The sequence below is a fragment of the Euprymna scolopes genome, chromosome 23 (genome assembly GCF_053919585.1).
Source record: "Euprymna scolopes isolate OS-2025 chromosome 23, ASM5391958v1, whole genome shotgun sequence".
Lineage (NCBI taxonomy): Eukaryota > Metazoa > Mollusca > Cephalopoda > Sepiida > Sepiolidae > Euprymna > Euprymna scolopes.
Window position 1 is genome coordinate 90,661,594 of NC_136504.1, and position 23,451 is coordinate 90,685,044.

General features: G+C 36.8%; 1 protein-coding gene across 4 annotated transcripts in view; it reads left to right on the forward strand.

Annotated features, from left to right (window-relative positions):
- The window catches only part of LOC145246048 (atrial natriuretic peptide receptor 1-like), a 1,646,502-nt gene that overhangs the window by 1,611,917 nt on the left and 11,134 nt on the right, over nucleotides 1–23,451 (forward strand). For all 4 annotated transcript variants that reach the window (XM_080107889.1, XM_080107890.1, XM_080107891.1 and 1 more), the window contains 3 exons: nucleotides 10,583–10,732; nucleotides 17,342–17,465; nucleotides 19,205–19,273. In XM_080107889.1, coding sequence (XP_079964015.1) covers nucleotides 10,583–10,732; nucleotides 17,342–17,465; nucleotides 19,205–19,273 — 343 coding nt within the window. The remainder of the gene's footprint in view (nucleotides 1–10,582; nucleotides 10,733–17,341; nucleotides 17,466–19,204; nucleotides 19,274–23,451) is intronic.

Sequence of the window (23,451 nt, forward strand, 5' to 3'; positions counted from 1 at the left end):
CGACTGGGGTTAATCGTGACATGCTGCACTGATGATTCCCGAAAGATGAAACACTAGTGTCTGTAAGTATTTAATAATTATTACAGTAAATAATTATATATATATTAACATTTTATATATATATATATTAACATTTTATATATATATATATATATATATATAGAGAGAGAGAGACAGAGAGAGACTTGCAGGGAGAGTGTCTGGGATTGAATGAAGATCAACAAATGTTCTACACTGAGATACCTTTATTGTCATCGAAATCGGTGAAATCGACCATTTTTTTTAATCAAATCGTTTGATCACTTACTCTAGTCATGAAGCCCACAGTGTACAGGGGAGAAGCTATCTGCAGTGACTTATTCCACGATAGATTGTAATCTACATTGCGCTGTATAGAACTTACTGTTGATTTTATAAAATTAATTGTAAATAATGGCTTCACTTTAAGTTTCAAATGCCAAAGTTAAGTTTCATGGTTCAACTGTGCTTTAAACAGAAACATTTATTTGGAACGTGCTCCTGTTTTATCAAAGAACCAACTGTTGATTTTATGAAATTATTTTTACGTAATCACTTGAATTAAAGGTAAATGTAAAAGTCATAGCTCAATTGTGCTCTAAAAAAACATTAATTTCGAACTCGCCTCTACCTTTTGAAAGAATCTATGTTCGATTTTATAGGCTGGGTCTTCAAGTAAAATACACTTGTGATGTGAGGTCGTATAAAAGTTTTCACGTTGCTCAAAATCGGACTTCTTACGTTCATCATATTTTTTCGATTATCGATACTTATCAGAGCCATTCCGATACAAAACCTCTGCAAGACTATTTCATGTGAAATTTCAAATATCAGCGTGGCTGTTCACGAGTCGATAGAAAATAAACTTACTGACAAACAGACAATGTTAATTTATATATATATATATATATATATATATATATATATGTGTGTGTGTATATACGAAATGCCTTCAAAATTTCCAGACATTTCCGCATGGGCAATATCTGAACTATAGGAGGGTGAGGAATTATTTGGATATCCATTTTAGTCAAATAGTCTGTGACAATAATGGAGCAACCTTGGGACAAACTTTGCACAAATTTTCTGCATCTGCCCCTCGCAAATAATTGTTACAGTTCCCACACCGACATCAAACCGTGCACTTATTTTCTCTCTAGACACACGACGATCCTTATCCATGAAATTCTTTATTTGGCTAATCAACTCTAGTGTTCTGACTTCCTTACTCCTCCCACACCTCTCAAGAATATACAGACTTTTTCTACTTACATGAATTATATAAAAAGAATGCATATTCTTGAGGTTTATCTTTAGGAAGACATTGCACTGATGACACGGTTTCTCTGAAAGGAGTCACTACAAAAATATATGCACATGTTTAGCCAATAGTGTTTGTATAAATAAATGTGTGTGCGTGTTTGTTTGTTCCTTATAGAAAGAAATGTTCAAAAATCTATATAAAGTTTAAAAGTGCATGTTTTTGTACAATTTGCCGATAAAGACAATGGAAGCACTCTGGGGTTTAGCCCGGAAAAATCGGTGCAAAAGTGTGAAAATTAAAAAAAAAAGAAATGAAATTTGCCAGGTGAAGGTCGAACGCCGGCATTATGAATGCATAACGTAGTAGCTATTGGCCCATGTTTTAATTTTTAGCTTTGCAGTAAACATGTTTTCATAGCTCAATCATTGACGGCGGAGGGAAAATAAATCGTAAGCTGAACGTTTTGGTTTCGATTCTCGGTGGTGGCGCATGAGTCTTTTTTTATATACTTTTTAAATCATGACTATATATTGCATCCAATCTATCTATAAAAGTGAAAATGTCGGTCTTTTCTCTATGGTAGTTAAGGAAGACGATTATACAGAAAGGCATTTCTTTACATATTCACGCTTTTTAATATATACATATGCACATAACCTTATGAACAGTACATAGGGCCTGAGCAAAGCCGGGCGGAACTGCTAGTCATTTTATATTTAAAAAATCACAAAAAATAATTCAATATATTTTTTATTTACGAAAATTAAACCTGCGGTTTGTTACCGATAAGTGACAGCCGATATGATGTTTTACTAAATAACATAATAAGGGGAGGTAATCAGTGATTGTCTTGAATGTTTTCCCGTGCATTAGTTGTCTGCCCTTGTCCACTGATTCGTTGGACATTTTTTTTTGGGGGGGGGTCCCCTCCATCGGAACAAAATAAAATTTGATTTTCTTGAATTACGTGGTTTTTGACATTTTGCATCTTCTTCCCGTGAGGGGTTTCTTTACTTTTATATGCCGTCATAAGTGTCAATGTGAATAAGACTCACATATTTTCCTATTTTAATTTTTTAATAAAACAAAATAAAAACAATGTTTACAATAATTGAATAAAATGTCAGGCGTCGCGTTAATCGCTGGCAGGATATCAAGTGCTTGTTTTGCAAGGTCTTCGTCTTTGGTCTTGCACATTCTTCTTCGTCGTCGTCATCATAATCGTCGAATCCATTTGTCGTCGTCATGAGCCAGCGAAAAATAAAATCGCTTGTTAACCGCGTCCGATGGAACGGTCAGGGTCGAGTACACGTGTTGCCATGGTGACAAAGCCGGCCAAGCCCATCTCTAGCGTCCCTTGCGAATAGAATCTGACATTAAATTACGACTTTGTCCAGGAATTACAAGAGCACGTTTGATTGTGTGTGTTTTTTTTTTCATTTATATTTTGTTTAGTTTTGCTTGCATGATTCATGAATTCAACAACATCTAATCTCATTTGTTGAAATAGTTTTGTTTACAATCGTTTAAACAACAAAAATTAACAATTGGCTTTCTCCCTCACTCTATTTTACTGTTTGACAGAGCGCGGATACGCGTATGCAAATGTATGCGAAATGACGCCCTCAGTAAAGAAAAACTTAAAATGAGAAAGAGTACGTTTACGTTGAGAGGAGGATTACGTTAAAGGTGTGGATGACGTTCGAGAAGACGATGGCGTGAAGGACGCCACAGCGGTAAGGAGAGAATGGGGAAATAAATCTTGTTGTAAAGTGTATCCCGGATATGAGACCTGAATATAAGAAAAAAAACCTGATACAAGAGAGATTTTCTCGGGCCTCAAATTAGAGCCTGTGTTAAGGTACAGTTTAACTCTGATATAAGAGAGTTGTGAGGTTCGGAGAAGAAGTCTCTTATATCCGGGTTACACTGTATAAATTCTGAGTCCAACTCTTCCTGATCTACATTAATGATCTTCCAAATCACATCCTTACATCATTCGTAGACATTTATGCTGACGACACTACAATCTATGGTAGCACATCAAAGACTGTAAACGACCAAGTTCTCTCTGATTCTCTCTCCTCTGATCTTGAGCATGTAGTACAATAGGGAAAGAGGTGGCTGGTTACTTTTAATGCATCTAAAACCAGGCTTCTATCTCTACACCTTCTACGCTCTGATGCCCATCTGGCATCAATTGAAATGAATGGCTCTAGTCTTGGAAGCCTCATGTTTTGACAAGCTTCTGGGCTTGACCTTTACTTCTGACCTGAAATGGAACATGTATATCAAAGCCATTGCTAAGGTCGCTGGAATAATGGTGATAGCCTTCTACCGCTCCAGTATATATCTCACTCTTGATGCAATTCTCTATCTATATAAAAGCCAGGTACGGCCAACGATGGAGTACTGTTGCCACATCTGGGCAGGAACTGCTAGAAGGAGCTTATTCTGTCCTGTTCAAAATAGACTTTATAGCTTAGTGGGGGTGACCTTTTCTCTTCCTTGCACCCTCTATCCCACAGAACAAATGTTGCGAGCCTGTCTCTGGTTTATCGTTATTTTCATTGCAAGGGCTCATCTGAACTTCAATCTATGCCCCCTGCCTCGCCAAACTTTCACGAAAAGAACTCGTCTAGCCAAAACCACAATCAATAATTTCCCACACTCTTTATCTGTGCCTAAAACTGAATGTAGATTCCATGAAAAAAGCTTCTTTCATAGAACTGCACGCCTATAGAACTCTCTTCCGATTGTCTGCTTTCCAGCTGACTACAATCTGATTGTCTTCAAGTCCAACATAAACAAGTTCTTGATGAGCCGTCTCCCTAAGTAATCCAATTTACAAAATTCCCATTACTTATGTTTACTACGCTATAATCATATTGACTAATGTATACCCATTAACCTTTATCCTCGAGTGGCCTCCAGGCCTTGATATATGGTGATTCCTGTGTAAAAAAAAAAAATTAAAAACGTAGCAAAAAAGCGAGTTTAATTTCTTTTCTCATCTTTGTCTGCTTTGCGACTGATATTACAACGTGTTGGTTTCCGGACAATGTTACACGGGTTATAAAATACTCTTATATATTTTAGAGCCAATTCTCTATCGAATATTATATTGTACCTATATATACTATCTCTTTGAATGTTATATTGTACCTATATATACTATCTCTTTGAATGTTATATTGTACCTATATATACTATCTCTTTGAATGTTATATTGTACCTATATATACTATCTCTTTGAATGTTATATTGTACCTATATATACTATCTCTTTGAATGTTATATTGTACCTATATATACTATCTCTTTGAATGTTATATTGTACCTATATATACTATCTCTTTGAATGTTATATTGTACCTATATATACTATCTCTTTGAATATTATATTGTACCTATATATACTATCTCTTTGAATATTATATTGTACCTATATATACTATCTCTTTGAATGCTATATGTTACCTATATATACTATCTCTTTGAATGTTATATTGTACCTATATATATATACTTGTGGTTTCAATGTTTTTTTTAATTACTTGGGTGTCATCAGCTAGAATCGAAATCAAAATATTTAGTGCACCAGCTGCGTCTCCTACCGAGTCAGAAAGATTAAATATTAAACGAATTGAAGAAATAAATTGAATTCGAGCATGTGCTAAAAGGAGTAAAAAATATGTCGGCAAGTTGAAATGAACGGTTTGCATTTCAACTTGCCGATATGCGTTATTCATCCATCCAAAAAAAAATTTTACTCGTTATAAACCATCCTTGGTGTATGGTTACTCTTTCCTGTTCATTTCAGTATTATATGACCAGTAGTTAAGAATTTGTCAGTTAAAAATTTGCACACAGATGGAGAGACACAAACATACATCTTATTTATAGAAATAAGTCATACACATATAAGTCATAGATTTTGAGTATGAAATTCCTATGCACCTAGAAAACGGAGCTATAATACCTGACACCGTGATATGGGACAAGAAGTAGAACAAAACAACCTTAGTAGAAGCTAGTGTCCCCAATGATGTTGGGTTAGATAGAGCTGAGAGAGAAAAGATAACGAAATCCCAAGGTATTCGGCAGAACATGAAAAGAAACTGGAATCTTGGGAAGATCTTCATAATTCCAGTAATTATAGGAGCGACTGTACTCATGAAAAAAAAGAATTTGAAAAACTATCTGTCAAATATACCTGGTGAAACAAGTGCAATAGAAATCCAAAAAATTGCACTTCAAAGGGACGATAAGAATCTTAAAACGATCTGTCGGTTGAATGTATGATATAGCGGGTGAATGTTTGGCATCTGGTAGGAAAGTAGGAGATGCCCTTTTCAGAGTTCAAAAGTGGTGGAACTCTTTTCTCTTTCCTGCAAACTCTTTCTCACAGAAGAGAAATAGCGAGCCAGTCTCTGTTTTATCGTTATTTTCTTAGCAAGTGTTTGTCTGAGCTCCAATCTATAGTCCCCCCTCACCAAGCATTCACGAGAAACACTCATTGGGCTTAAAAAACTATAAATAATTTCCCCCACTCTTTATCTGTGCCTAAACCTAAACGTAGATTCCATGAACAAAGATGCTTTCTTAGAACTGCGCACCTGTGGAACTCCATTAATCAGCTTTCCTCTACAATATGGTCGGCTTCAAGTCCAATGTAAACAAGTTCTTGATGAGCTGTCCCCTTAAGTAATCCAATTTGTTAAATTTACACTTCCAACGATTACTATATTGTCCTTTTGACCACTGTACACTCTTTAACCCTTATCCTCGAATGGCCTCTGGGCCATAGTAAATGGTGATTCTTTGTAAAAACAAAATATCTCTTTTATATAAAATGATAAGAAAATCGAAAAAAGTACATTGCTGTTTATCATGATTTAAGCTATTTAGTAGGGAGAATACGGTTTGCACTTTACGCAGCACTTTACTCTTCAAAATTATAACTGTGTTCGTTCGTTAACCCATAATGTAAATGAATATATATATAGGCTGCTGTTTATTATACCAACATTATTGCTTACATATGTGCATAAATGTTTTGGTGGAATCCAAATTCAAAGAGACCATTTCATCAGAGCAAAAAAGGAGTTTCAATATCGCCCCTGTTTTTGGTCTGATGAAGTAGTCTCTTTGAAATGGAATTCCACTGAAACATGTATGCACATATGTAACCAATAATGTTGGCATAATAAACAGACTATATACCAGCTCTCTCCTCCATTGATCATTCTTTAATAATTACACAGGTTTCATTGGGTTTACATCTAAGAAACCAATCTATACAACCATTATACACACACACACACACACACACACACACACACACACACACACACACACACACACACACACACACACGTGTGTGTATATATATATGTATATATACTAGCAGGCCGCCCAGCATTGCCCGGTCATAAAATATGCTTTAATATGATATTTTGATTAATGCAGGTTTCATATTTAATGTTACTATATTGTATTGGACCCAATATATGATTCAAAAAGTTATTTGTGCGCCACCACCAAGAATTGAAACCAAAACGTTTAGCTTATGATTTACTTTTTCGTTTGATGTTAATGCCTGATCTATGAAGACATGTTTGCTGCAAGGCTTAAAATTAAAACATGAACCAAGAGCTATTACATTACGCATGCATATCTGTAATGCCATCGTTTGAACTTCACCTGGCAAATTCCATTTTTTTAATTTTCACACTTTTGAAAAATAATCAGAGGGGCCAAGATACATTGCAGCAAGTTGGTCGGACTGCAGTTGAGCACCTGGAATCGTAACGTAAACTTCCCAGCGCCCTTCAACTGGACGGATAGCCCACTTTAGATCCGTGATGTGTGGTTTAGACCAGTTCTTCAGCTCTAAAAGAATTGGTCGAAGGTGAAGGCAGCGGTCAGCTCGAGGCTTCCTAGGAAACTTTCCTTAAAACGTTGAGCTTAAGTGTGCGTCACCTACGTCTTTCCTCTCATCCTTTGCAAACTGGCTGTACGTCTCCTGCCTGCACAACACCTAAAAGCTCTTGTCGAACACTTGTTCTCACTTCTTTGGGACGAGGAAAAACACTGGATGTGCATACATGTCTGTATTCAATGTCCGTGTGAGAGAGGCTTGGGAATGCCAGACTTGAAATTTCGTCGAGACGTCAAATGACTGGCTTTCCTTTTACTGTGGCACCGCACAGTCATTGCCGCCTTTTCTGACCTCATTTTCGACCCCTCTGTTGAGAGCTGTTGCAACCCATGGGGAGAATCAGCCTTCCTAAAAGAGTGCCAAGCCGTGCTAAAAAAACTACCAAGGTCCAGTGACCTGGAGACTGCTACTCACAGGAATCTAGTGAGATGGGGCTACAGACTACTCTCTATGGGAGCGTTTGGGTTGGTAGCAGAGGAAGATCAGCTCTGTGTGCAGTTGGGCGCCAGGTTCGAGTTATCTGAACAATTCAGAGTTCTGTCTGACCTGGTGATTTGGCCCGAAATGCTCTTCCCCTCAATAATGTGCAATGCTGTTCAGTTTTTTTTTTTAAAGTCATCTGCTTGTCGCAATTGTGGAACAACAGCTGTAGAAACGACTGATCACGCGTTCTTCAATTACCGTGAACTCCACCAGTACTGGTTTTATGTCAGCAAGGTTGCTCACATCGATCCCGAGCATCCTTTGCCTGATTACCGTATTCAACGTCGTTGACAATGTGAGGCTGCTGAGGGACCAGGAAAGACAAATGGTCTACATTATGATCCTGGCCGTGGCGAGAATGGTGATTTGGACATCGCAACTGCAAGGTGGTCATAGGGAGGAGTGTTGTCATTTTCTGATAAGGATTTGATCGCTTTCTTTAAACAAACTATGGGTGAAAATTAGATGTGATAGAAAAAGCTGCATCCCTCCCCAACTAGGAACCCTATCCTATTGCAATTTTTTCGCACCTCCATCTTGTAAATTTCTACTCATTTTTGAGAGAAAAAAATCAATCACTAACATCCCCCCCACCACCAATTTTTCTTTTTCCCTTTCCTCCCATCTAGAGGGCACCCCCACTAGAGACTGTCCCCAGGACCTTAGGTTCCTTCACAAACCAAAATCAAATGGGTGGTCAATCAATTAGATGAGGTTCAGCACCATGCAAAACTACTAAATAGATATACACGGAAAATGTTGGACAAATATGGTAAAATAGTCCCAAAAATAAAGTGTTTTTATTAGCCCTAAAAGAGCCCTTGGGACACACCTAAAAGTTATTGCGAAGTATAGACAAAAAAAATTATATAGAAATCAGTTAGTTATAACTTTTCAGAAAGTTTTATAAAAATACAAGGCATCAATTTTTTTAATAAGTACAAAACGTGTCAATTTTAACCATTTTAACATGAAAGGCACCCCTAGGGGGGGGGCAACCAGAGTTTTCACGGAATCCGTTCTGTTACATTTTACTCATATCATGTTTAATGTTTGTGTAAAATTTCAAAAAATCCCAAGACGTAGTTATTGAGAAAAGTTTGGGCAGACGAACAGACAAGGGGGAATTTACAGGTCCACCTACCTTTTGTCCAGGGACTAGAAAAAAAAAAAAGTTCATAGCAGTGTGCATATATATATATATATATATATATATATATATATAAGAGGCAATACCACACAGAGATGTAGCTAAAAACTGAAGCAAATTAAGGCATATAATGGTGGAATAATCTATGCAAATATTACACTTTATTCCCAGCAAAAAAACTGGGGAACTGTTATATTATACTAAGGCTGTTTTCTTCAGTTTTTTTACATATATATTTTATCACACAAAATACTTACTAAATATTACTTAATTTTGGGATTGAGTTATGTTTTAAAAAAACTTCCATTTTAATTTTTCTGATTAGTTGAAATTAGCAAGTAATTCACTAAGTCATCAATTGTCTATGATTCTCACCATCTATCACTTTCTCTGTACTAGCCTGGGTGCCCGGCGTTTTCCGGGATGTTTGGAAGTGGATGTTGAGAAAAGAAAAAGTGGTAGTAGGCAGGCAGGCTCAAACCTGTAATGCGAAGGAGGAAAAGAACGTTTTAAAAATAACAAAAAAACGCGACGTCTTTTCTGTTGCGCATATCGCCAAACCGGATGTGGCGAACGTTTAAGAGTAGTCAATCGAAAAGAGGAGATGAATTTCGAAAATATAGGCGAAAAAAGTGACCCGTCCTTATAGAAAAGTGGCCAGTTGAGGGTGGAGGAATTAATGTTTTTAGCCAATTTTTCGATATTTGTCGTCCGAACGGTTGAGCTTCAAAAAACGATACTGATCTCATGAAAATCCGTCGCCTCTTTCGGAAGTTTTAGGCAGACATACAAACATATATACATACATTTAAACAGACAGGAGAGATTTATATTATAGATATGATGCATTTTTATGTTCTTTTTTATCAACAGCCTGCTGCTCCAAGATCAGTCTGTCTAAAAATACTGGCTTGCTAACCTAAAATGCTCCAACCATTGCTGTTATTGTTTTTTTTTTCTTTTCTTTTGCAAAACTTAATCATGTTCTGCAAAGTCTAAAACACAGACAACAATTTTAGTGCACAAAACAACCAAAGCGAGCACCATGAATAAATATTGGAAAATTATAAAGAACTTGAAGCATAAAAACATTTTTTAGCAATATTACTGGATTCAACATTAAATAACATAGAAAGAGTTTATATGCTGTAAAAAAAAAAATACTAAACCTTTCTCAATAGTCAAAGATAAGAACGAAAAGAACAAATCAAACGTCCATTATAATCCCTTATAAACAAAAAAGGAATATAACCAGAGGAAATAATATTATTTAAGCTGTAGCTGGTGAAAGAGAAAGGGAGGGAAGGAGGGTGTAACATATAGCAAGCAGAAATGGTCTAGTGTTAGATTTTGTCTTCCTACTTTTTATGTTTAACTGAAAGGATTGTTTTTTAGGTTAGGAGCAAGGCGCAGTACCTGTTCCAGTTTTTATTTTTAGTGCCTCTTTTAGGAGAGCTGGATATTCCCTAGATTAACAACAATCCTTCTGTCTTGCTCTGTCCTCGTGGGGATGCAAGTAAACAAAGATATTAAAAATTCACTTTTCTTGATTATAAAAAATATAAGCCGGTCTCAATGGGTGACCCAACGGGTATCATTTTATTAATTCAAAATAATTCAAGCATTTTTTTTTTTTTTTTTCACATTTGAAATGGAAGCTGACAACTAATGTTGTGTGGAATGTTGTTAAGAATATTGATTGTTATTTCTCTTGTTTTAATAGAGATGGCGATAAAGGCAACATTTTGGACAACCTACTGTTACGTATGGAGCAATACGCTAATAACTTGGAATCCCTTGTGGAGGAAAGGACAGCCGACTATCTGGAACAGAAGAAAAAAGCCGAAGACCTATTATACAATATGCTTCCCAAGTAAGTATTACCCATTTAAGGATAATAAATAAAAAAATAAATTAAGGCACTTATACACTACTTCGAAGAAATCCTTTTTTTAATTTTCAGTTTGTAAATTTGAAGAGTGCAAAGCAAGGTCAGATAAATATAATTGAAGAATTCCATTATTCTCTATTTTGTATTATTTTAATTTTCTTACGGATTTTCTCCAAGAATTTTACAGGGTGGAACGATAAAGTTGTCGCCCTAAGAAAATAAGATTTATTTTAAAACTTTTATTGAAAAAATCAATTCAGGTAACTTGATTATATAGTAGAGCTGACATCTATTCCATGTAGTCCATTAAAAGTCCATTATGATATTCAATGTAGTCACTTCAGCCTCACTCACAGCCTCAGTACAGGTTCAGAACTGGAAGCATGCCTTTTCCACAAGTGCTGGCGGAAGCTCGGCGAATACTTGGTGGATGGTGGCAAGCAGGCTGGCTTTGGTGTTGTAGGCGATGTTCTCAATGTGTGCCCAAACGAAGTAGTCCAGTGGTACAGGTCAGGGAGGACGGGACCACTGAAGCCAAGCCAGGGTCTCTTTGGACTTGTGAGCCTGTGCTGAGTCCTTCTGTCACATGTATGGTCTGCCAGCAGCCACATGATTGCAGTAGGGGATCATTACACCCTTCAGCTCATCCAGGTCCAGTGATTATGGTGGATGAGGCAGTCTCTCATTGTTCAATTCGTTCAGATCCTGCAGGGTAAGTTAGGCAACACATGGATGAGCGTTGTCATGGAGGAGAATTAGTCCCTTCATATTGACCAATCTCGGGCACATACATTGGAGCTTCTGGTGCATTTCGTCAATTTGTTGACAGTATTTCTCTGTTGTAATTGTTTCGCCTAGATTCAAGAAGCTGATATGGATGAGACCGACCGCAGACCACCAAACAGTCACCATAACCTTTTTTGGTGCACTTTCGGCTTCAGGAAGTGTTGTGGAGCTTCTCCAGCATCCAACCACTGTGCTGAACATCGCCAGTTGTCGTAGAGAATCCACTTCACATCACACGTCATAATTTGCTCGAGAAATGGGTCGCTTTTGTTGCACAGAAGGAGCATAGACGACACCTCAAAATGAAGATTTTTTTTGATAATCGTTCAATTCATGCGTCATCCATTTATCCAACTTTTTTGACTTCTGTATTTGTTTTAAATGGAAAACGACTGTTGAATGATCGACCTCAAGTTAAACAGCAAATTTTCATGTGGTTTTACAAGGATTGGCTTCAATTAAGGCTTTCAAATGTTCGTTATCAACCACAGTCAGCTGGCCGCGACCGTCTACATCTTTGAGGTTGTCATCACAATTGCAAAATTTCTTGAACCACTGTTGTGCCACACGTTCGTTAGTAGTTTCTGGGCCAAATGCCTCATTGATATCACAAGCTGTCTCAGCAGCTTTTCGGCCTAGTCTGCACTGGAACAAGAAAACCATGCGGATTTGAATTTGTCCATACCTGCAAAAAAATGAATGAAGAGATTGAGAATGATAACAAATAACACGATTCGATAGAGCGAAAAACGCACTTCAAAATGATTTATCTCTCTCTTTCTCTCTCTCTCGCTATATATATATATATATATATATATATATATATATATATATAAATTAATTCAGAAATCATATATAAAAGTAACATATCTGAGAAAACGATATTGTTTTTGCACCAACTTAATAGATTTGTCGTTTAATTTTGCCTCTCTGACGGACATAATAGTGACATCGGATTTCAGTCGCCATATTTCTAGATGGAATGGATTCTTCTAACACGTGTCCAGGCATCTCTGTCAGAGGCACCGATAATCGGTAAATACTGCTTAATTCCAAAATAGCATTTCTTAGTGAAACATGTGCAATGCGTTTTTCTCTTTTATAGCGAGTAAAGAAATCTGCATTAGTACGTTAATCCCTGTTTCAATCGCGTGTCTAATCCATTGTTTGCCCATTAAAATATAATCCGTAGAGTGAAAAACGCGCTTCAAAATGATATACAACATGGTTATATATATCTATGAATTCAGAAATCTTTATATATAAAAGCGAAAATGTATGTTCGCTTTTTGTGTATGTCCAAGAAAGGCTTTTTTCAGAGAAGCGGTCAGTCAGTTCAGAACTATTTAAAACTTTTTATATCACATGTAAATCGTAATATCTCACAGTTAACAACGGAGCTCGCCTGTCTATTTAATTTGCTCGACTTCGGGAAGATAAATATTCAACAGTTTTCGCTCGCCGCATGTAGGTTAGGCCTTTTCCTATAATGTTTCCCCCTACCCCCAACGTCTTGGGGGGGGGAAGCATTCCCTCACTAAATGAAATGCTACCCCACAGTCAAAAGTTGACCTCATTAAGTCATTAAAATGTGCACCTGCTAATTTAAGTTATTAAATAAATTCAAACGTGTTTCCGTTAGCATCTCGCGGTGGGGCAATGGTTAACGTCGCACGTTTTTTTTAACATTTTAATTTATAACTTTGCCTCAAGGCTTCGGGTTCGATGCTCATACTTACCTACCAAAACATTTTTTTTTATTTTACCCCCCCCCCCGGAGTTTTCACACACACCTCCAAAACCCTGGGCAACGCCAGGTACCCCTCGCTAGTCATATATAAAAGCAACATATGTGAGAAAACGATAGTGTTTCTGCACCAACCTAATATATCTCTCCCCAAGGTGCTATGTTATATCTATATTTTCAGTTGTGTTCGCTGTTTTATTTCAATTCACTTGCAGTTCGTTGGTTTCACTTAATTATGTGGATGGGTATTATAAATGGAGGTGCTGGTATATCATAACTATTAATGCATTGCAGAAGATTATGCCCAAATCTGAACATGTGTATGTAGCGCATGAATGACAGAAAATAGTGGGAAAATGAGTTAACTAGATATGGACACCGTATTCACAAAAAAGCAATGCATAGAATCATACAAGTCAGTCTTAGTCTAATTTTGTGTGTCAGAACTATCACGGACAAAGGTAATATATCTATGTATTCATTTACCCGGATTTGAACTCATCCCTCTGGTCACACCTGCTAATATCTCTCTCGTCCCATTCCCAGGTCTTCACGCGAGAACTCACATAACAGAAGTAAATGCTATCTCCAGTTTAAAAAGAAAAAAAGGATTAGCTCGTTTTGATTATTGTTTTATCGTCCTAAAAGTGCATTTTAATGCTCAAGGGGATTTTCGGCTTTTTGAATTAACGTTAAAGTTCTTTTTGAGTTTTGTTTTTGGCAGTAGGTTCAGATTGCGCATATTCATAAAATGATTCTATTTTTATTCTTAAACTAACAGGGAGACCTGATCTTGCTCGGGATTGAATGATGATCAACAAATGTTTTACCTTCCCATGTTATAAGTATTATCAAAATCTGTGAAATCCACCATTTTTCAATCAAATTGATTGAAAGCCTCCCCCCCTCCATCCCCGAGGAGGAAGCCTCTCGCAGGGATTTAGTCCACAATATGTTGTAATCTACATTGCACTGTAGAGAACCTAGTGTTGATTTTATCAAATTATTTTTTATATATAATGGTTTGAATTTAAGATTAAAATGCAAAAAATCAAGTTTCATGGTTCAGTTGTGCTCTAAACAGAAACATTCATTTCGAACGCACCCCTTTATCATATCAAAAAAACCTACTTTTGATTTTTTAATGTTGGGCCTTTCGAGTTGTGTAGTAATAAAACTGCTCAAATCCACTTGTGATGTTAGGCTGTGTAAGGTGTTAACTTGTATCAAAATCGCCTGTTTCTTCTTTAATTGGATTATTTCAATTATCAATACTTATAAAAGACATTTCTGATTCAAAACCTATCTGCGAATATTTACAGGCACATAAAGTACCTTCGTGTGAAATTTCACTAAAATCGGCCCAGTCGTTTTCGAGTCCATAGAGAACGAACTCACACATGCACACACACAAAATTCCTTTTACATAATGTAATACTTACATCAAATCTGTTGCCAAGGCCGCAGAAAAAATGGTTGGATCCTTCTATCGATCCAGTAGATTTCTCACTGCTGATGCAATTCTATATATATATATATATATATATATATAAGAGCCAGATACGTCCAAGGAATAAATAGTGTTGCCACATGTGGGCAGGAGCTGCTAGAAAAGACGTGTCCTGCCTTGACAGGGTTCAAAATAGACTTCGTGGCCTGGTAGGAGATGTCCTTTTCTCTTCGCTGCAACCTCTATCTCACAGAAGAGATGTTGCGAGTTTGTCTCTGCTTTATCGTTATTTTCATGGAAAGTGTTCAACTGAGCTTTAATTTATGGTCCCCCCTCACCAAACTTTCACAAGAAACACTAGACTAGCTGAAAATATTATCAATAATTTTCCCCACTCTTTATCTGTACCTAAACCTAAACATAGATTCCATGATCAAAGCTTCTTTCTTAGAACTGCACGCCTGTGGAATTGTCTTCCGTTTTCCTGCTTTCCAGCTGTCTATAATATGGTTGTGTTCAAGTTCAACGTGAACAAGTTTCTGATGAGCCGTTCCACTTAAGTTAACAAATTTACCAAACTTCCATTACTATCGATTACTATATTGTCCTTTTGACTACTCTACACTCTTTAACCCTTATGCTTGAGTGGCCTATCGGCCTTGATAAGTGGTGACGCCTATGTAAAAAAAAAAAGAAAAATATTGTCCTTCAGCTGTTTGTCCCATTCTACTTTTCTTGGATGTTTTTGTACAGGTCATCCTTAATGATTTCTCACTAGTAAGAACAAGTGTTGTTCCTTGGAATTTGAGTTACCTTGATTTATTTTTTTTTTTTTTGCATAGGCATCGCCACTTATCAAGGCCAAGCGGCCACTCGAGGATAAGGGTTAAAGAGTGTACAGTAGAAATTGGACAATATAGTAATCGTTAGTAATGGAAGTTTGGTAAATTTGTTAACAAATGGAATGGCTCATCAGGAACTTGTTTACATTAGACTTGAGGACAACCATATTGTAGTCAGCTGGAAAGCAGGAAAACGGAAGACAATTCCACAGGCGTGCAGTTCTAAGAAAGAAGCTTTGATCATGGAATCTACGTTTAGGTTTAGCCACAGTGGGGGGAATTATTGACAGCGTTTTCAGCTAGACAAGTGTTCCTTGTGAAAGTTTTGCGAGGGGGGACCATAGATTGAAGCTCAGTCGAACACTTTCCATGAAAATAACGATACAGTAGAGACAAACTCACAACATCTCTTCTGTGAGATAGAGGTTGCAGCGAAGAGAAAAGGACATCTCCTACGAGGCTACGAAGTCTATTTTGAACTCTATCAAGGCAGAAAAAGTCCTTTCTAGCAGCTCCTGCCCAGATGTGGCAACAGTATTCCATCCTTGGACGTACATGGCTCTTATATAGATAGAGAATTGCATAAGCAGTGAGATATCTACTGGATCGATAGAAGGATCCCACCATTTTTCCAGCGGCCTTGGCAACAGATTTGATGTACCTGTTCCATTTAAGATCAGGAGTAAAGGTCAAGCCCAGAATCTTGTCAAAACCTGAAGCCTCCTCAAGACGAGAGCCATTCATTTCAACTGATGCCAGATGGGGATCAGAACGTTGATTGCCAGAACTCTCCACTACTTTTGGTAAAAATTACAAATTGTATTTTTGAATTTTTGAGATGAGGATTGATAATTTGTATTATTTGGACTATCGTTCCTATCTTGAGTGTTATTTTTACAATGTTTCGGTCAATGTAACCACCAACCCTTTTTAGGCATATCTTGCAAACTCACGAATCTTTCTGCTGAATTCTCCACGTAAGGATCCGTGGCACACTGGATAAAGTATTTGGTCAAATTCAGTTATAAATTACCCTCCTTTGGAAGTAGAAGGGTGAATCCTTAGTGTAAGTAACGTTCAAAATACAATTGCAAACTACTTAGAACTTCTGCCCTGTCGTAGCTGATGGAGTGGAGCATGTTACCCCATTTGGATTAAATAAGAGTTTTTTTTCTGAACTTCTGTGCAGATTCACGAATTGAAGACCTAAGTAACATCGTGTGAGAACACGGTCTCATATCCTTGCCATACACAGCTTGTAAGCAAATAAGTAAATTATCTCTGCATTATTTTGAGTATTCAAACTCTTGTTCTCATCTTGAGTGTTACGTTTACAACGTTTGGTCGATGTAATCTCAGACTGGAGATCCTTGTGTTAAAATCGGGAATCTTATCTCTAGCTCCGTTTTTATCACACTTCCTCTCATATCCATCCTTAGCGATTATTTCTTTGTTCTTTTTGAAACTAAACCTGCTAACTCTTCGAACTTAACAATGCCAATCTATTTTTTCAACTTGAACTAATTCCAAAACATACCTGAATTATTGCAATCACTCCTAACTCTTACACACATATTAGCACCACCTCCTCCCTGCATCACTAAAGTAACAAAACGGCTTGCAACTTGAATAACTCGCCATCAAAATATCCTTTCTTTCCATCTGAGTTCTCATCCATCTCCATTGTCTTGCACTTCTCGTACACAAACTGGTTGTCTTTTACCAACCATTGTTAAGCACAATTTCATCTTTTTTTCTCATTACAGATACGTTGCTATGCAACTAATCAAGGGGGAATCTGTGACAGCAGAATCCTACGACAGTGTCTCGATTTATTTTAGTGATATATGTGGCTTTACAGCGATGTCTGCTGAGAGCACACCTCATCAGGTAAGATATTAGTGTTAAAAAATAACAAAAACAAATTAATTACAGATTGTTGTAACTCATCGTTTTGTTCATTATATAATTCGAGTTTAATTAAATTGACTTTTAAATGTATGGTATGTATATGTATTTTTTATATGGTAGTCACCACTTATCAAGGCCCGGAGGCCACTCGGGGATAAGGGTTATTACGTGTACAGTAATCAATGGGATAATATCGTAGTAATTGTTAGTAATGGAGATTTGATAAAGTGTCTTACTTAAGGGGGCGGTTTATCAGGAATTTGTTTATGTTGGACTTGAAGACATCCAAGATGTAGTCCGGCGGGACGCAGGAAAACGGAAGAGAGTTCCACTGGCGTGCGCTTTTAAGAAAGAAGCTTTGTTCATGGAATCTACATTTTGATTAAGGCACAGATAAAGAATGGGGAAAATTATTGACAGTGGTTTAAGCTAGATGGGTGTTTTTCGTGAAAGATTGGCGAGAGAGGACAAGAGATTGGAGCTCAGGCAAGCAATTGCCATGGAAATAATGATAAAACAAAGACAGGCTCGCAACGTCTCTTCAGCGGGAGAGAGGTTGCAGGAAAGAGAAAAGGGCATCCCCTTCTAAGCCACGTCGATTTTGTACTCTGTTAAGGCAGGATAGGCTGTTTTTGATCCTTCTATTATAATGCTGAGCATCACCATTTTTAAGTCTTTAGTATGAATCGGCTGAGGATTGAACCCCATTGTCACGGCGCTTAGTGAATATGCTTACAATTATGCAAAATGAGCCGGTATATATATATAGATGTCCATCATTTGTGAAGATGACTGTGATCATGCAATTTTTCTGTGGGTTCAGAGATAGCTTTGTGAGTTGAGACACGTCAGGAAGATCTGTCTTTATAAATATATATATATATATATATATATATATATATATATATATATATATATATATATATATTGGCAGCATTTTTCTCTTATGCATGTTTTATTAAATAGCAGGGAAAATTCCTGTTTGTTTCTCTTGCGATCTGTTTTTTTCATTTGGCAAGTCTATGTTCGAACGTTCTGTGTGAGTGTAAAAAGAAATTTACCATAATCGCGAACCTGCGTCTCCCAATAATGAAAGCCCTACTCATTTGCAAAAACAAACCGGCCATCAATCAGGCTCAATATGAGGGGGAGGGCACGCTTAAGGGGGGGGCGCAGGCTTTTAACGATTTTAAACTACTTGTTCAATAAATTCACTAAACAGAATTTTTCTTTAATTCATCACTCACTTGAAGACAACTCATGGAAGATCCAAAACGTATGCCAATGTGGTAAATTTCTTTTTACACTCGAACAGAAAGATGGTGGTCAAGAAGCAGCACCAGAATACAATGGTATAATCAGCATAAATATTAATTTTCTTAATAATATTCTTTGCCATAAAAAAGAAACGAATAGAATCCTGAATAACACCAGCACTGATAGAAAAAGAAAATGAAGTTACAATCAGAAAAAAGACCTCAACACGAATACTACACACCCAAAGTTTGCATAGACGATCAGAATGTCAAACACCTTTGAAATGTCAGGCTCATTGGCGCTACCTGCTCCTAAATTGTCCATGTTGCTAAAATTCACTGAAACCACTTGATTGACGTAACAACGATTCATAATCGAATTTGTTTTGTCGTTAACTATTTAAAACATTCTGTAATCATTAATATATATTGCATTAATAACTTTTGTTTTTCCTTATACAGGTTGTAGAATTTTTGAATGATCTGTACACAACGTTCGACTCAATTATTGAAAATTATGATGTATACAAAGTAAGTTATCTGCATTAAAATTCTTCAGTATTTTATCATGTTTTTAATTTAACTAATTTTTTTTCATTTAATAAATCATTACATTTGTGTGTGTATGTGTGTTTGTAAAACGTTGTTTATTAGACTTTACCTGAAAACAAAAGTGTCTCTTGCTGGCATCCATTGAAAATCGAGTTTTTGATTGATATTAATCAGCACAACGTCTTATGATAAGTAATACTATGAAATTACAGTAAAGTTTGAAGCTAAATAAGTTATTTATATTATTTAGATTATTCGGACTTATTCCTTGTCTTAAGTGTTATTTTCACGACGTTTCGATGGATGTAACCTCGAAACATCTTCAGGTGTATCTTGTTGCACTCTAATCTTAAATTTTTGAAATTTATGCGGGAGTAACATGCTGTCGTTCTGCCACGCATGACCAGATAGACATTATAACACTGAAAAACCGACCCTCCCTGAGAACCTGGCCCAGTTAACCTACAGAGAATAGAATATTTTGTTCTTACATTTTAGATATTATTCATCCGGGGCAACACTGATAAACAATATACCAACTTTGTGCGTCTTTGTTTTGTAGACATTTTACTTTTCGGAAGACATGCCAACATATATACACAGAAAGCCTGAGTGCCTACTATACAAAAAAAAATTAAATGTCTCCTAGATACTATCCTCGAATATTTGAGGTCTCTATATAGGAGTTTGCCAGGACTATCTGGTTTGAGGATACTTTTTCTTACAAGTACTCCCTGACTTTCTTAACACAAAATCCCATAGCATTTGCACCCCAAATAAATCTCCTTGGTTCTGCTAACCGACACTGGCTTTTATGAGAAATGGTGCACCTTCTCAAAGTGATGTTACCTCAAGTAACAGCATGAAGCTGGATACTCCACCACACTAGATGAATTCTTGTTCTGGTATCCAGCAAGACCAAGAGACTATAAAACTGATATACTATAACATATATAAATAGTCAATTGGGGAGGGAAAGTTATGTCAACTTCTTTACTAACTCGGTGTTTGAGATGAAAAGAGGACTATTCGAATATCTATGTATCTCATATAGAGATCAAAGGTTAGTCCTAGGTAGAGGGAGGGCCTTTGATTTCTGAGAATTTCAACTGAAGTAAAATGAAACAAAAATACAACTGTCCTTAAAATAATAGACTAGCCTGGGTGTCCGGCGTTACCCGGGTGTTTGGAGTTGCAACAGATAAAAAGTGGTAGCAGGCAGGTGGGCTCGAACCTGTGATACAAACGTGGAAAAGAAAATGAAAGAAAATCTGACGTCTTACCGCTACTCGATGACGCGCCTGGAAGTCTAAAGTGTTCAAATTTAATGTAGTCAAAAACAACAAAAGATGACTTGCAAAAATAATGTTGCTTTTAAACCTCCCACGAAAGCAAATTTGACACAAGGTTGTTTTTATGTGAGGGAGGAAACCAGCTCCCCAAAAAATGGGGCACTCTGGCAGTATCCAAATAAATAGTAATTGGCTCAGTATGAAGGGTTTCCCCTACATTGACCAAGGACCAATTACAGAACAGATACTACCCGGCCCGAAAGCCAGGTGGTTGCGTTCCAACAGTTTTGGTTTATTTATATGAAAAAGACAAACACTGGAGACGACGGCATGGTGGGAATTTTGTTTAACTCGATCGAAAAAAAGATAGAGACAATGTTCGTTTGTGAAGGCAAGATATTACGATCTAGAAAGTATGCGAAAACATCTTGTGGAATTTAAATGATACAAAAAGCCTTTCATAGGCATCCACAAACGCTTGCACCCATTTTTCTTTTATATATTAGACTAGCATTTAAGCCCGGCGTTGCCCGGGTGTTTGGAGGTGCATGTTGAGCAAAAAAAAAAAAAGCGGTCAATTTTTTTTACTTTGACCCCTATTATGACCCCTTAACATTTATTGTGTAGGCTCAAATCGAGTTATTAAGTTAGATTCATATCCACGGAACCTATATCTAAAATTTTAAGTGTTTAGACCCAAAATTGGCGGAGGAGTTTGATAGAGTTCTTAAAGGTCAAATCGTTGAACTTTGACCCCTTAACAGCCAGATTTCTGGCCGAAAACCGATCACAGATTTTCCAAAATCTCAGTACCCTGTATATCAAATGTCGAGTCTGTAGACTTAAAATTAACCGTTATCGCGTAGGGAAATGCACACACACACACACACACACACACACACACAGAGACACGTTCACTTTTATAGCTATACTAGCACTTCAGCCCGGCGTTGCCCGGGTGTTTGGAGGTGTATGTTGAGCAAAAAAAAAAAAAAAGAAAAAGAATATAAAAGGTCAATTTTTTAAAACTTTGACCCCTATTATGACCCTTAACATTTATTGTTTGGAGATCAAATCAAGTTATTAAGTTAGATTCATGTCTAAGGAGCCTATATCTAAAATTTCAAGTATTTAGACTCAAAATTAGCGGAGGAGTTTGATAGAGTTCTCAAAGGTCAAATAGTTGAACTTTGACCCCTTAACAGCCAGATTTTTGGCCGAAAACCGATCAGAGATTTTCCCAAATCTCAGTCCCTGTAATATCAAATTTCGAGTCTGTAGACTTAAAATTGACAGAGTTATTGCGTAGAGAAATGTACATAGACACACACACATACGCGTTCACTTTCATAGATATATAGATAGATTAAAAAGTCGGTGATGCTTTGGCTTGTTATCATATCGAAGTAGGTTCATGGTACGTAGAAATCTACATTTTTTTTATGCGATCTATATCTCATGTTGCAATGAACAGCATCCAAGAAAACAATGTTTCGAAAGAATTTATGATTGTTGAGCCTGGAACTTCAACACTAATATTCCAATAGAACACTGTGCGACAGTAATCTATTCTGATGATTAGAGAGCTTACACTAATTTCCCATAAATCACAAGAAAAATCTTTTTCATCCCAACACAAAAGATATAAAAAAAATCATGGTTAGATTTGAAAATTCGTGTATAAAAAATAAAAATTAGACATACAATGTAGATTATGTTTTCTTTGTAGACATCAAACTGAAGTAGCACTAAAGAATAATTAAATACATAAGTTACTCAATGTGATATTTTAATATTGTAGTGGAATGTTTGAGGCATTTTAAATAAGTTTCCAGACTTTTTTGTATGGGCAATTTATTGATATGAAACTCAAAATAAACTCCTCTGCACTTGTTGTATCATTCTAACAACTTCTGCAAGGCCCCAGGGAAATCCTCTTGTGTGAGCATGTCAATGACCCTCATCGCAGCCTCTTTCAGATCCTCAATTGTCTCAAAAAACAGCTGCTAAGGTTTTCCTTGAGCTTAAGGAATAACCAAAAGTCACAGGAACGAAGGTCTAGACTATAGTGAGGGTGAGAAACTATCTTAATGCCCATCTTGGTTCAATAGTCTGTGACAAAAATGGAATTGTAGACTAGGACTGGTGGAAATGCCATTGACTCGATTTGAAAAGTACTGGTCACTTCCAACGGAATCTCTTCCTAAACTCCCTTAAAATCTCAACATAGTATTGCTTGTTTACTATCTGTCCAGTGGAAACCCAGTGGATGTAGATCATACCCGTGCTGTCAAAAAGAAGGGATCATCATAAGTTTCCGGGTGGATTTGCTCTGTCTGATCTTTTTGGTCATGAGACAGCCAGCATGCTTCCACTGAGAACTCTGTCTCTTGGTCTGTGGGTCACAGTGGTAGATCCAGCTTTCAGAGTATTAAGAACTGCGGGATCTGAATTGATCGGCTCGCTCGACCATTTCTATGCTATCACAACAACATTCGTTTCTGATCCTCTCTGAGCACGCTTAAGACAAACTCTGCACAAATCTTCTGCATCTTCAGTTCTTCATAAATAATTGTGTATGCAGTTCCCAGACTGACATCAAACTGTGCACTTATTGTCTCTATAGGCACACGACGGTCCTTATCCTAAAAACTTCTTTATTTGACCAATCAACACTGATGTTTTGACTTCCTTACTCCTCATCCCTCACAGACTCCCTGCTTTCCTTGAATCTCTTATGCCACTCAAAAACTGATGCTTGATTCATGCAAGATGGTTCAAAAGCAATCTGAAACATTCCATACGTTTCTGTGTTGTTTTTTTTTTCAAGTTTAAAACAGATTTTTATTGCCTATCGTTTTTCTA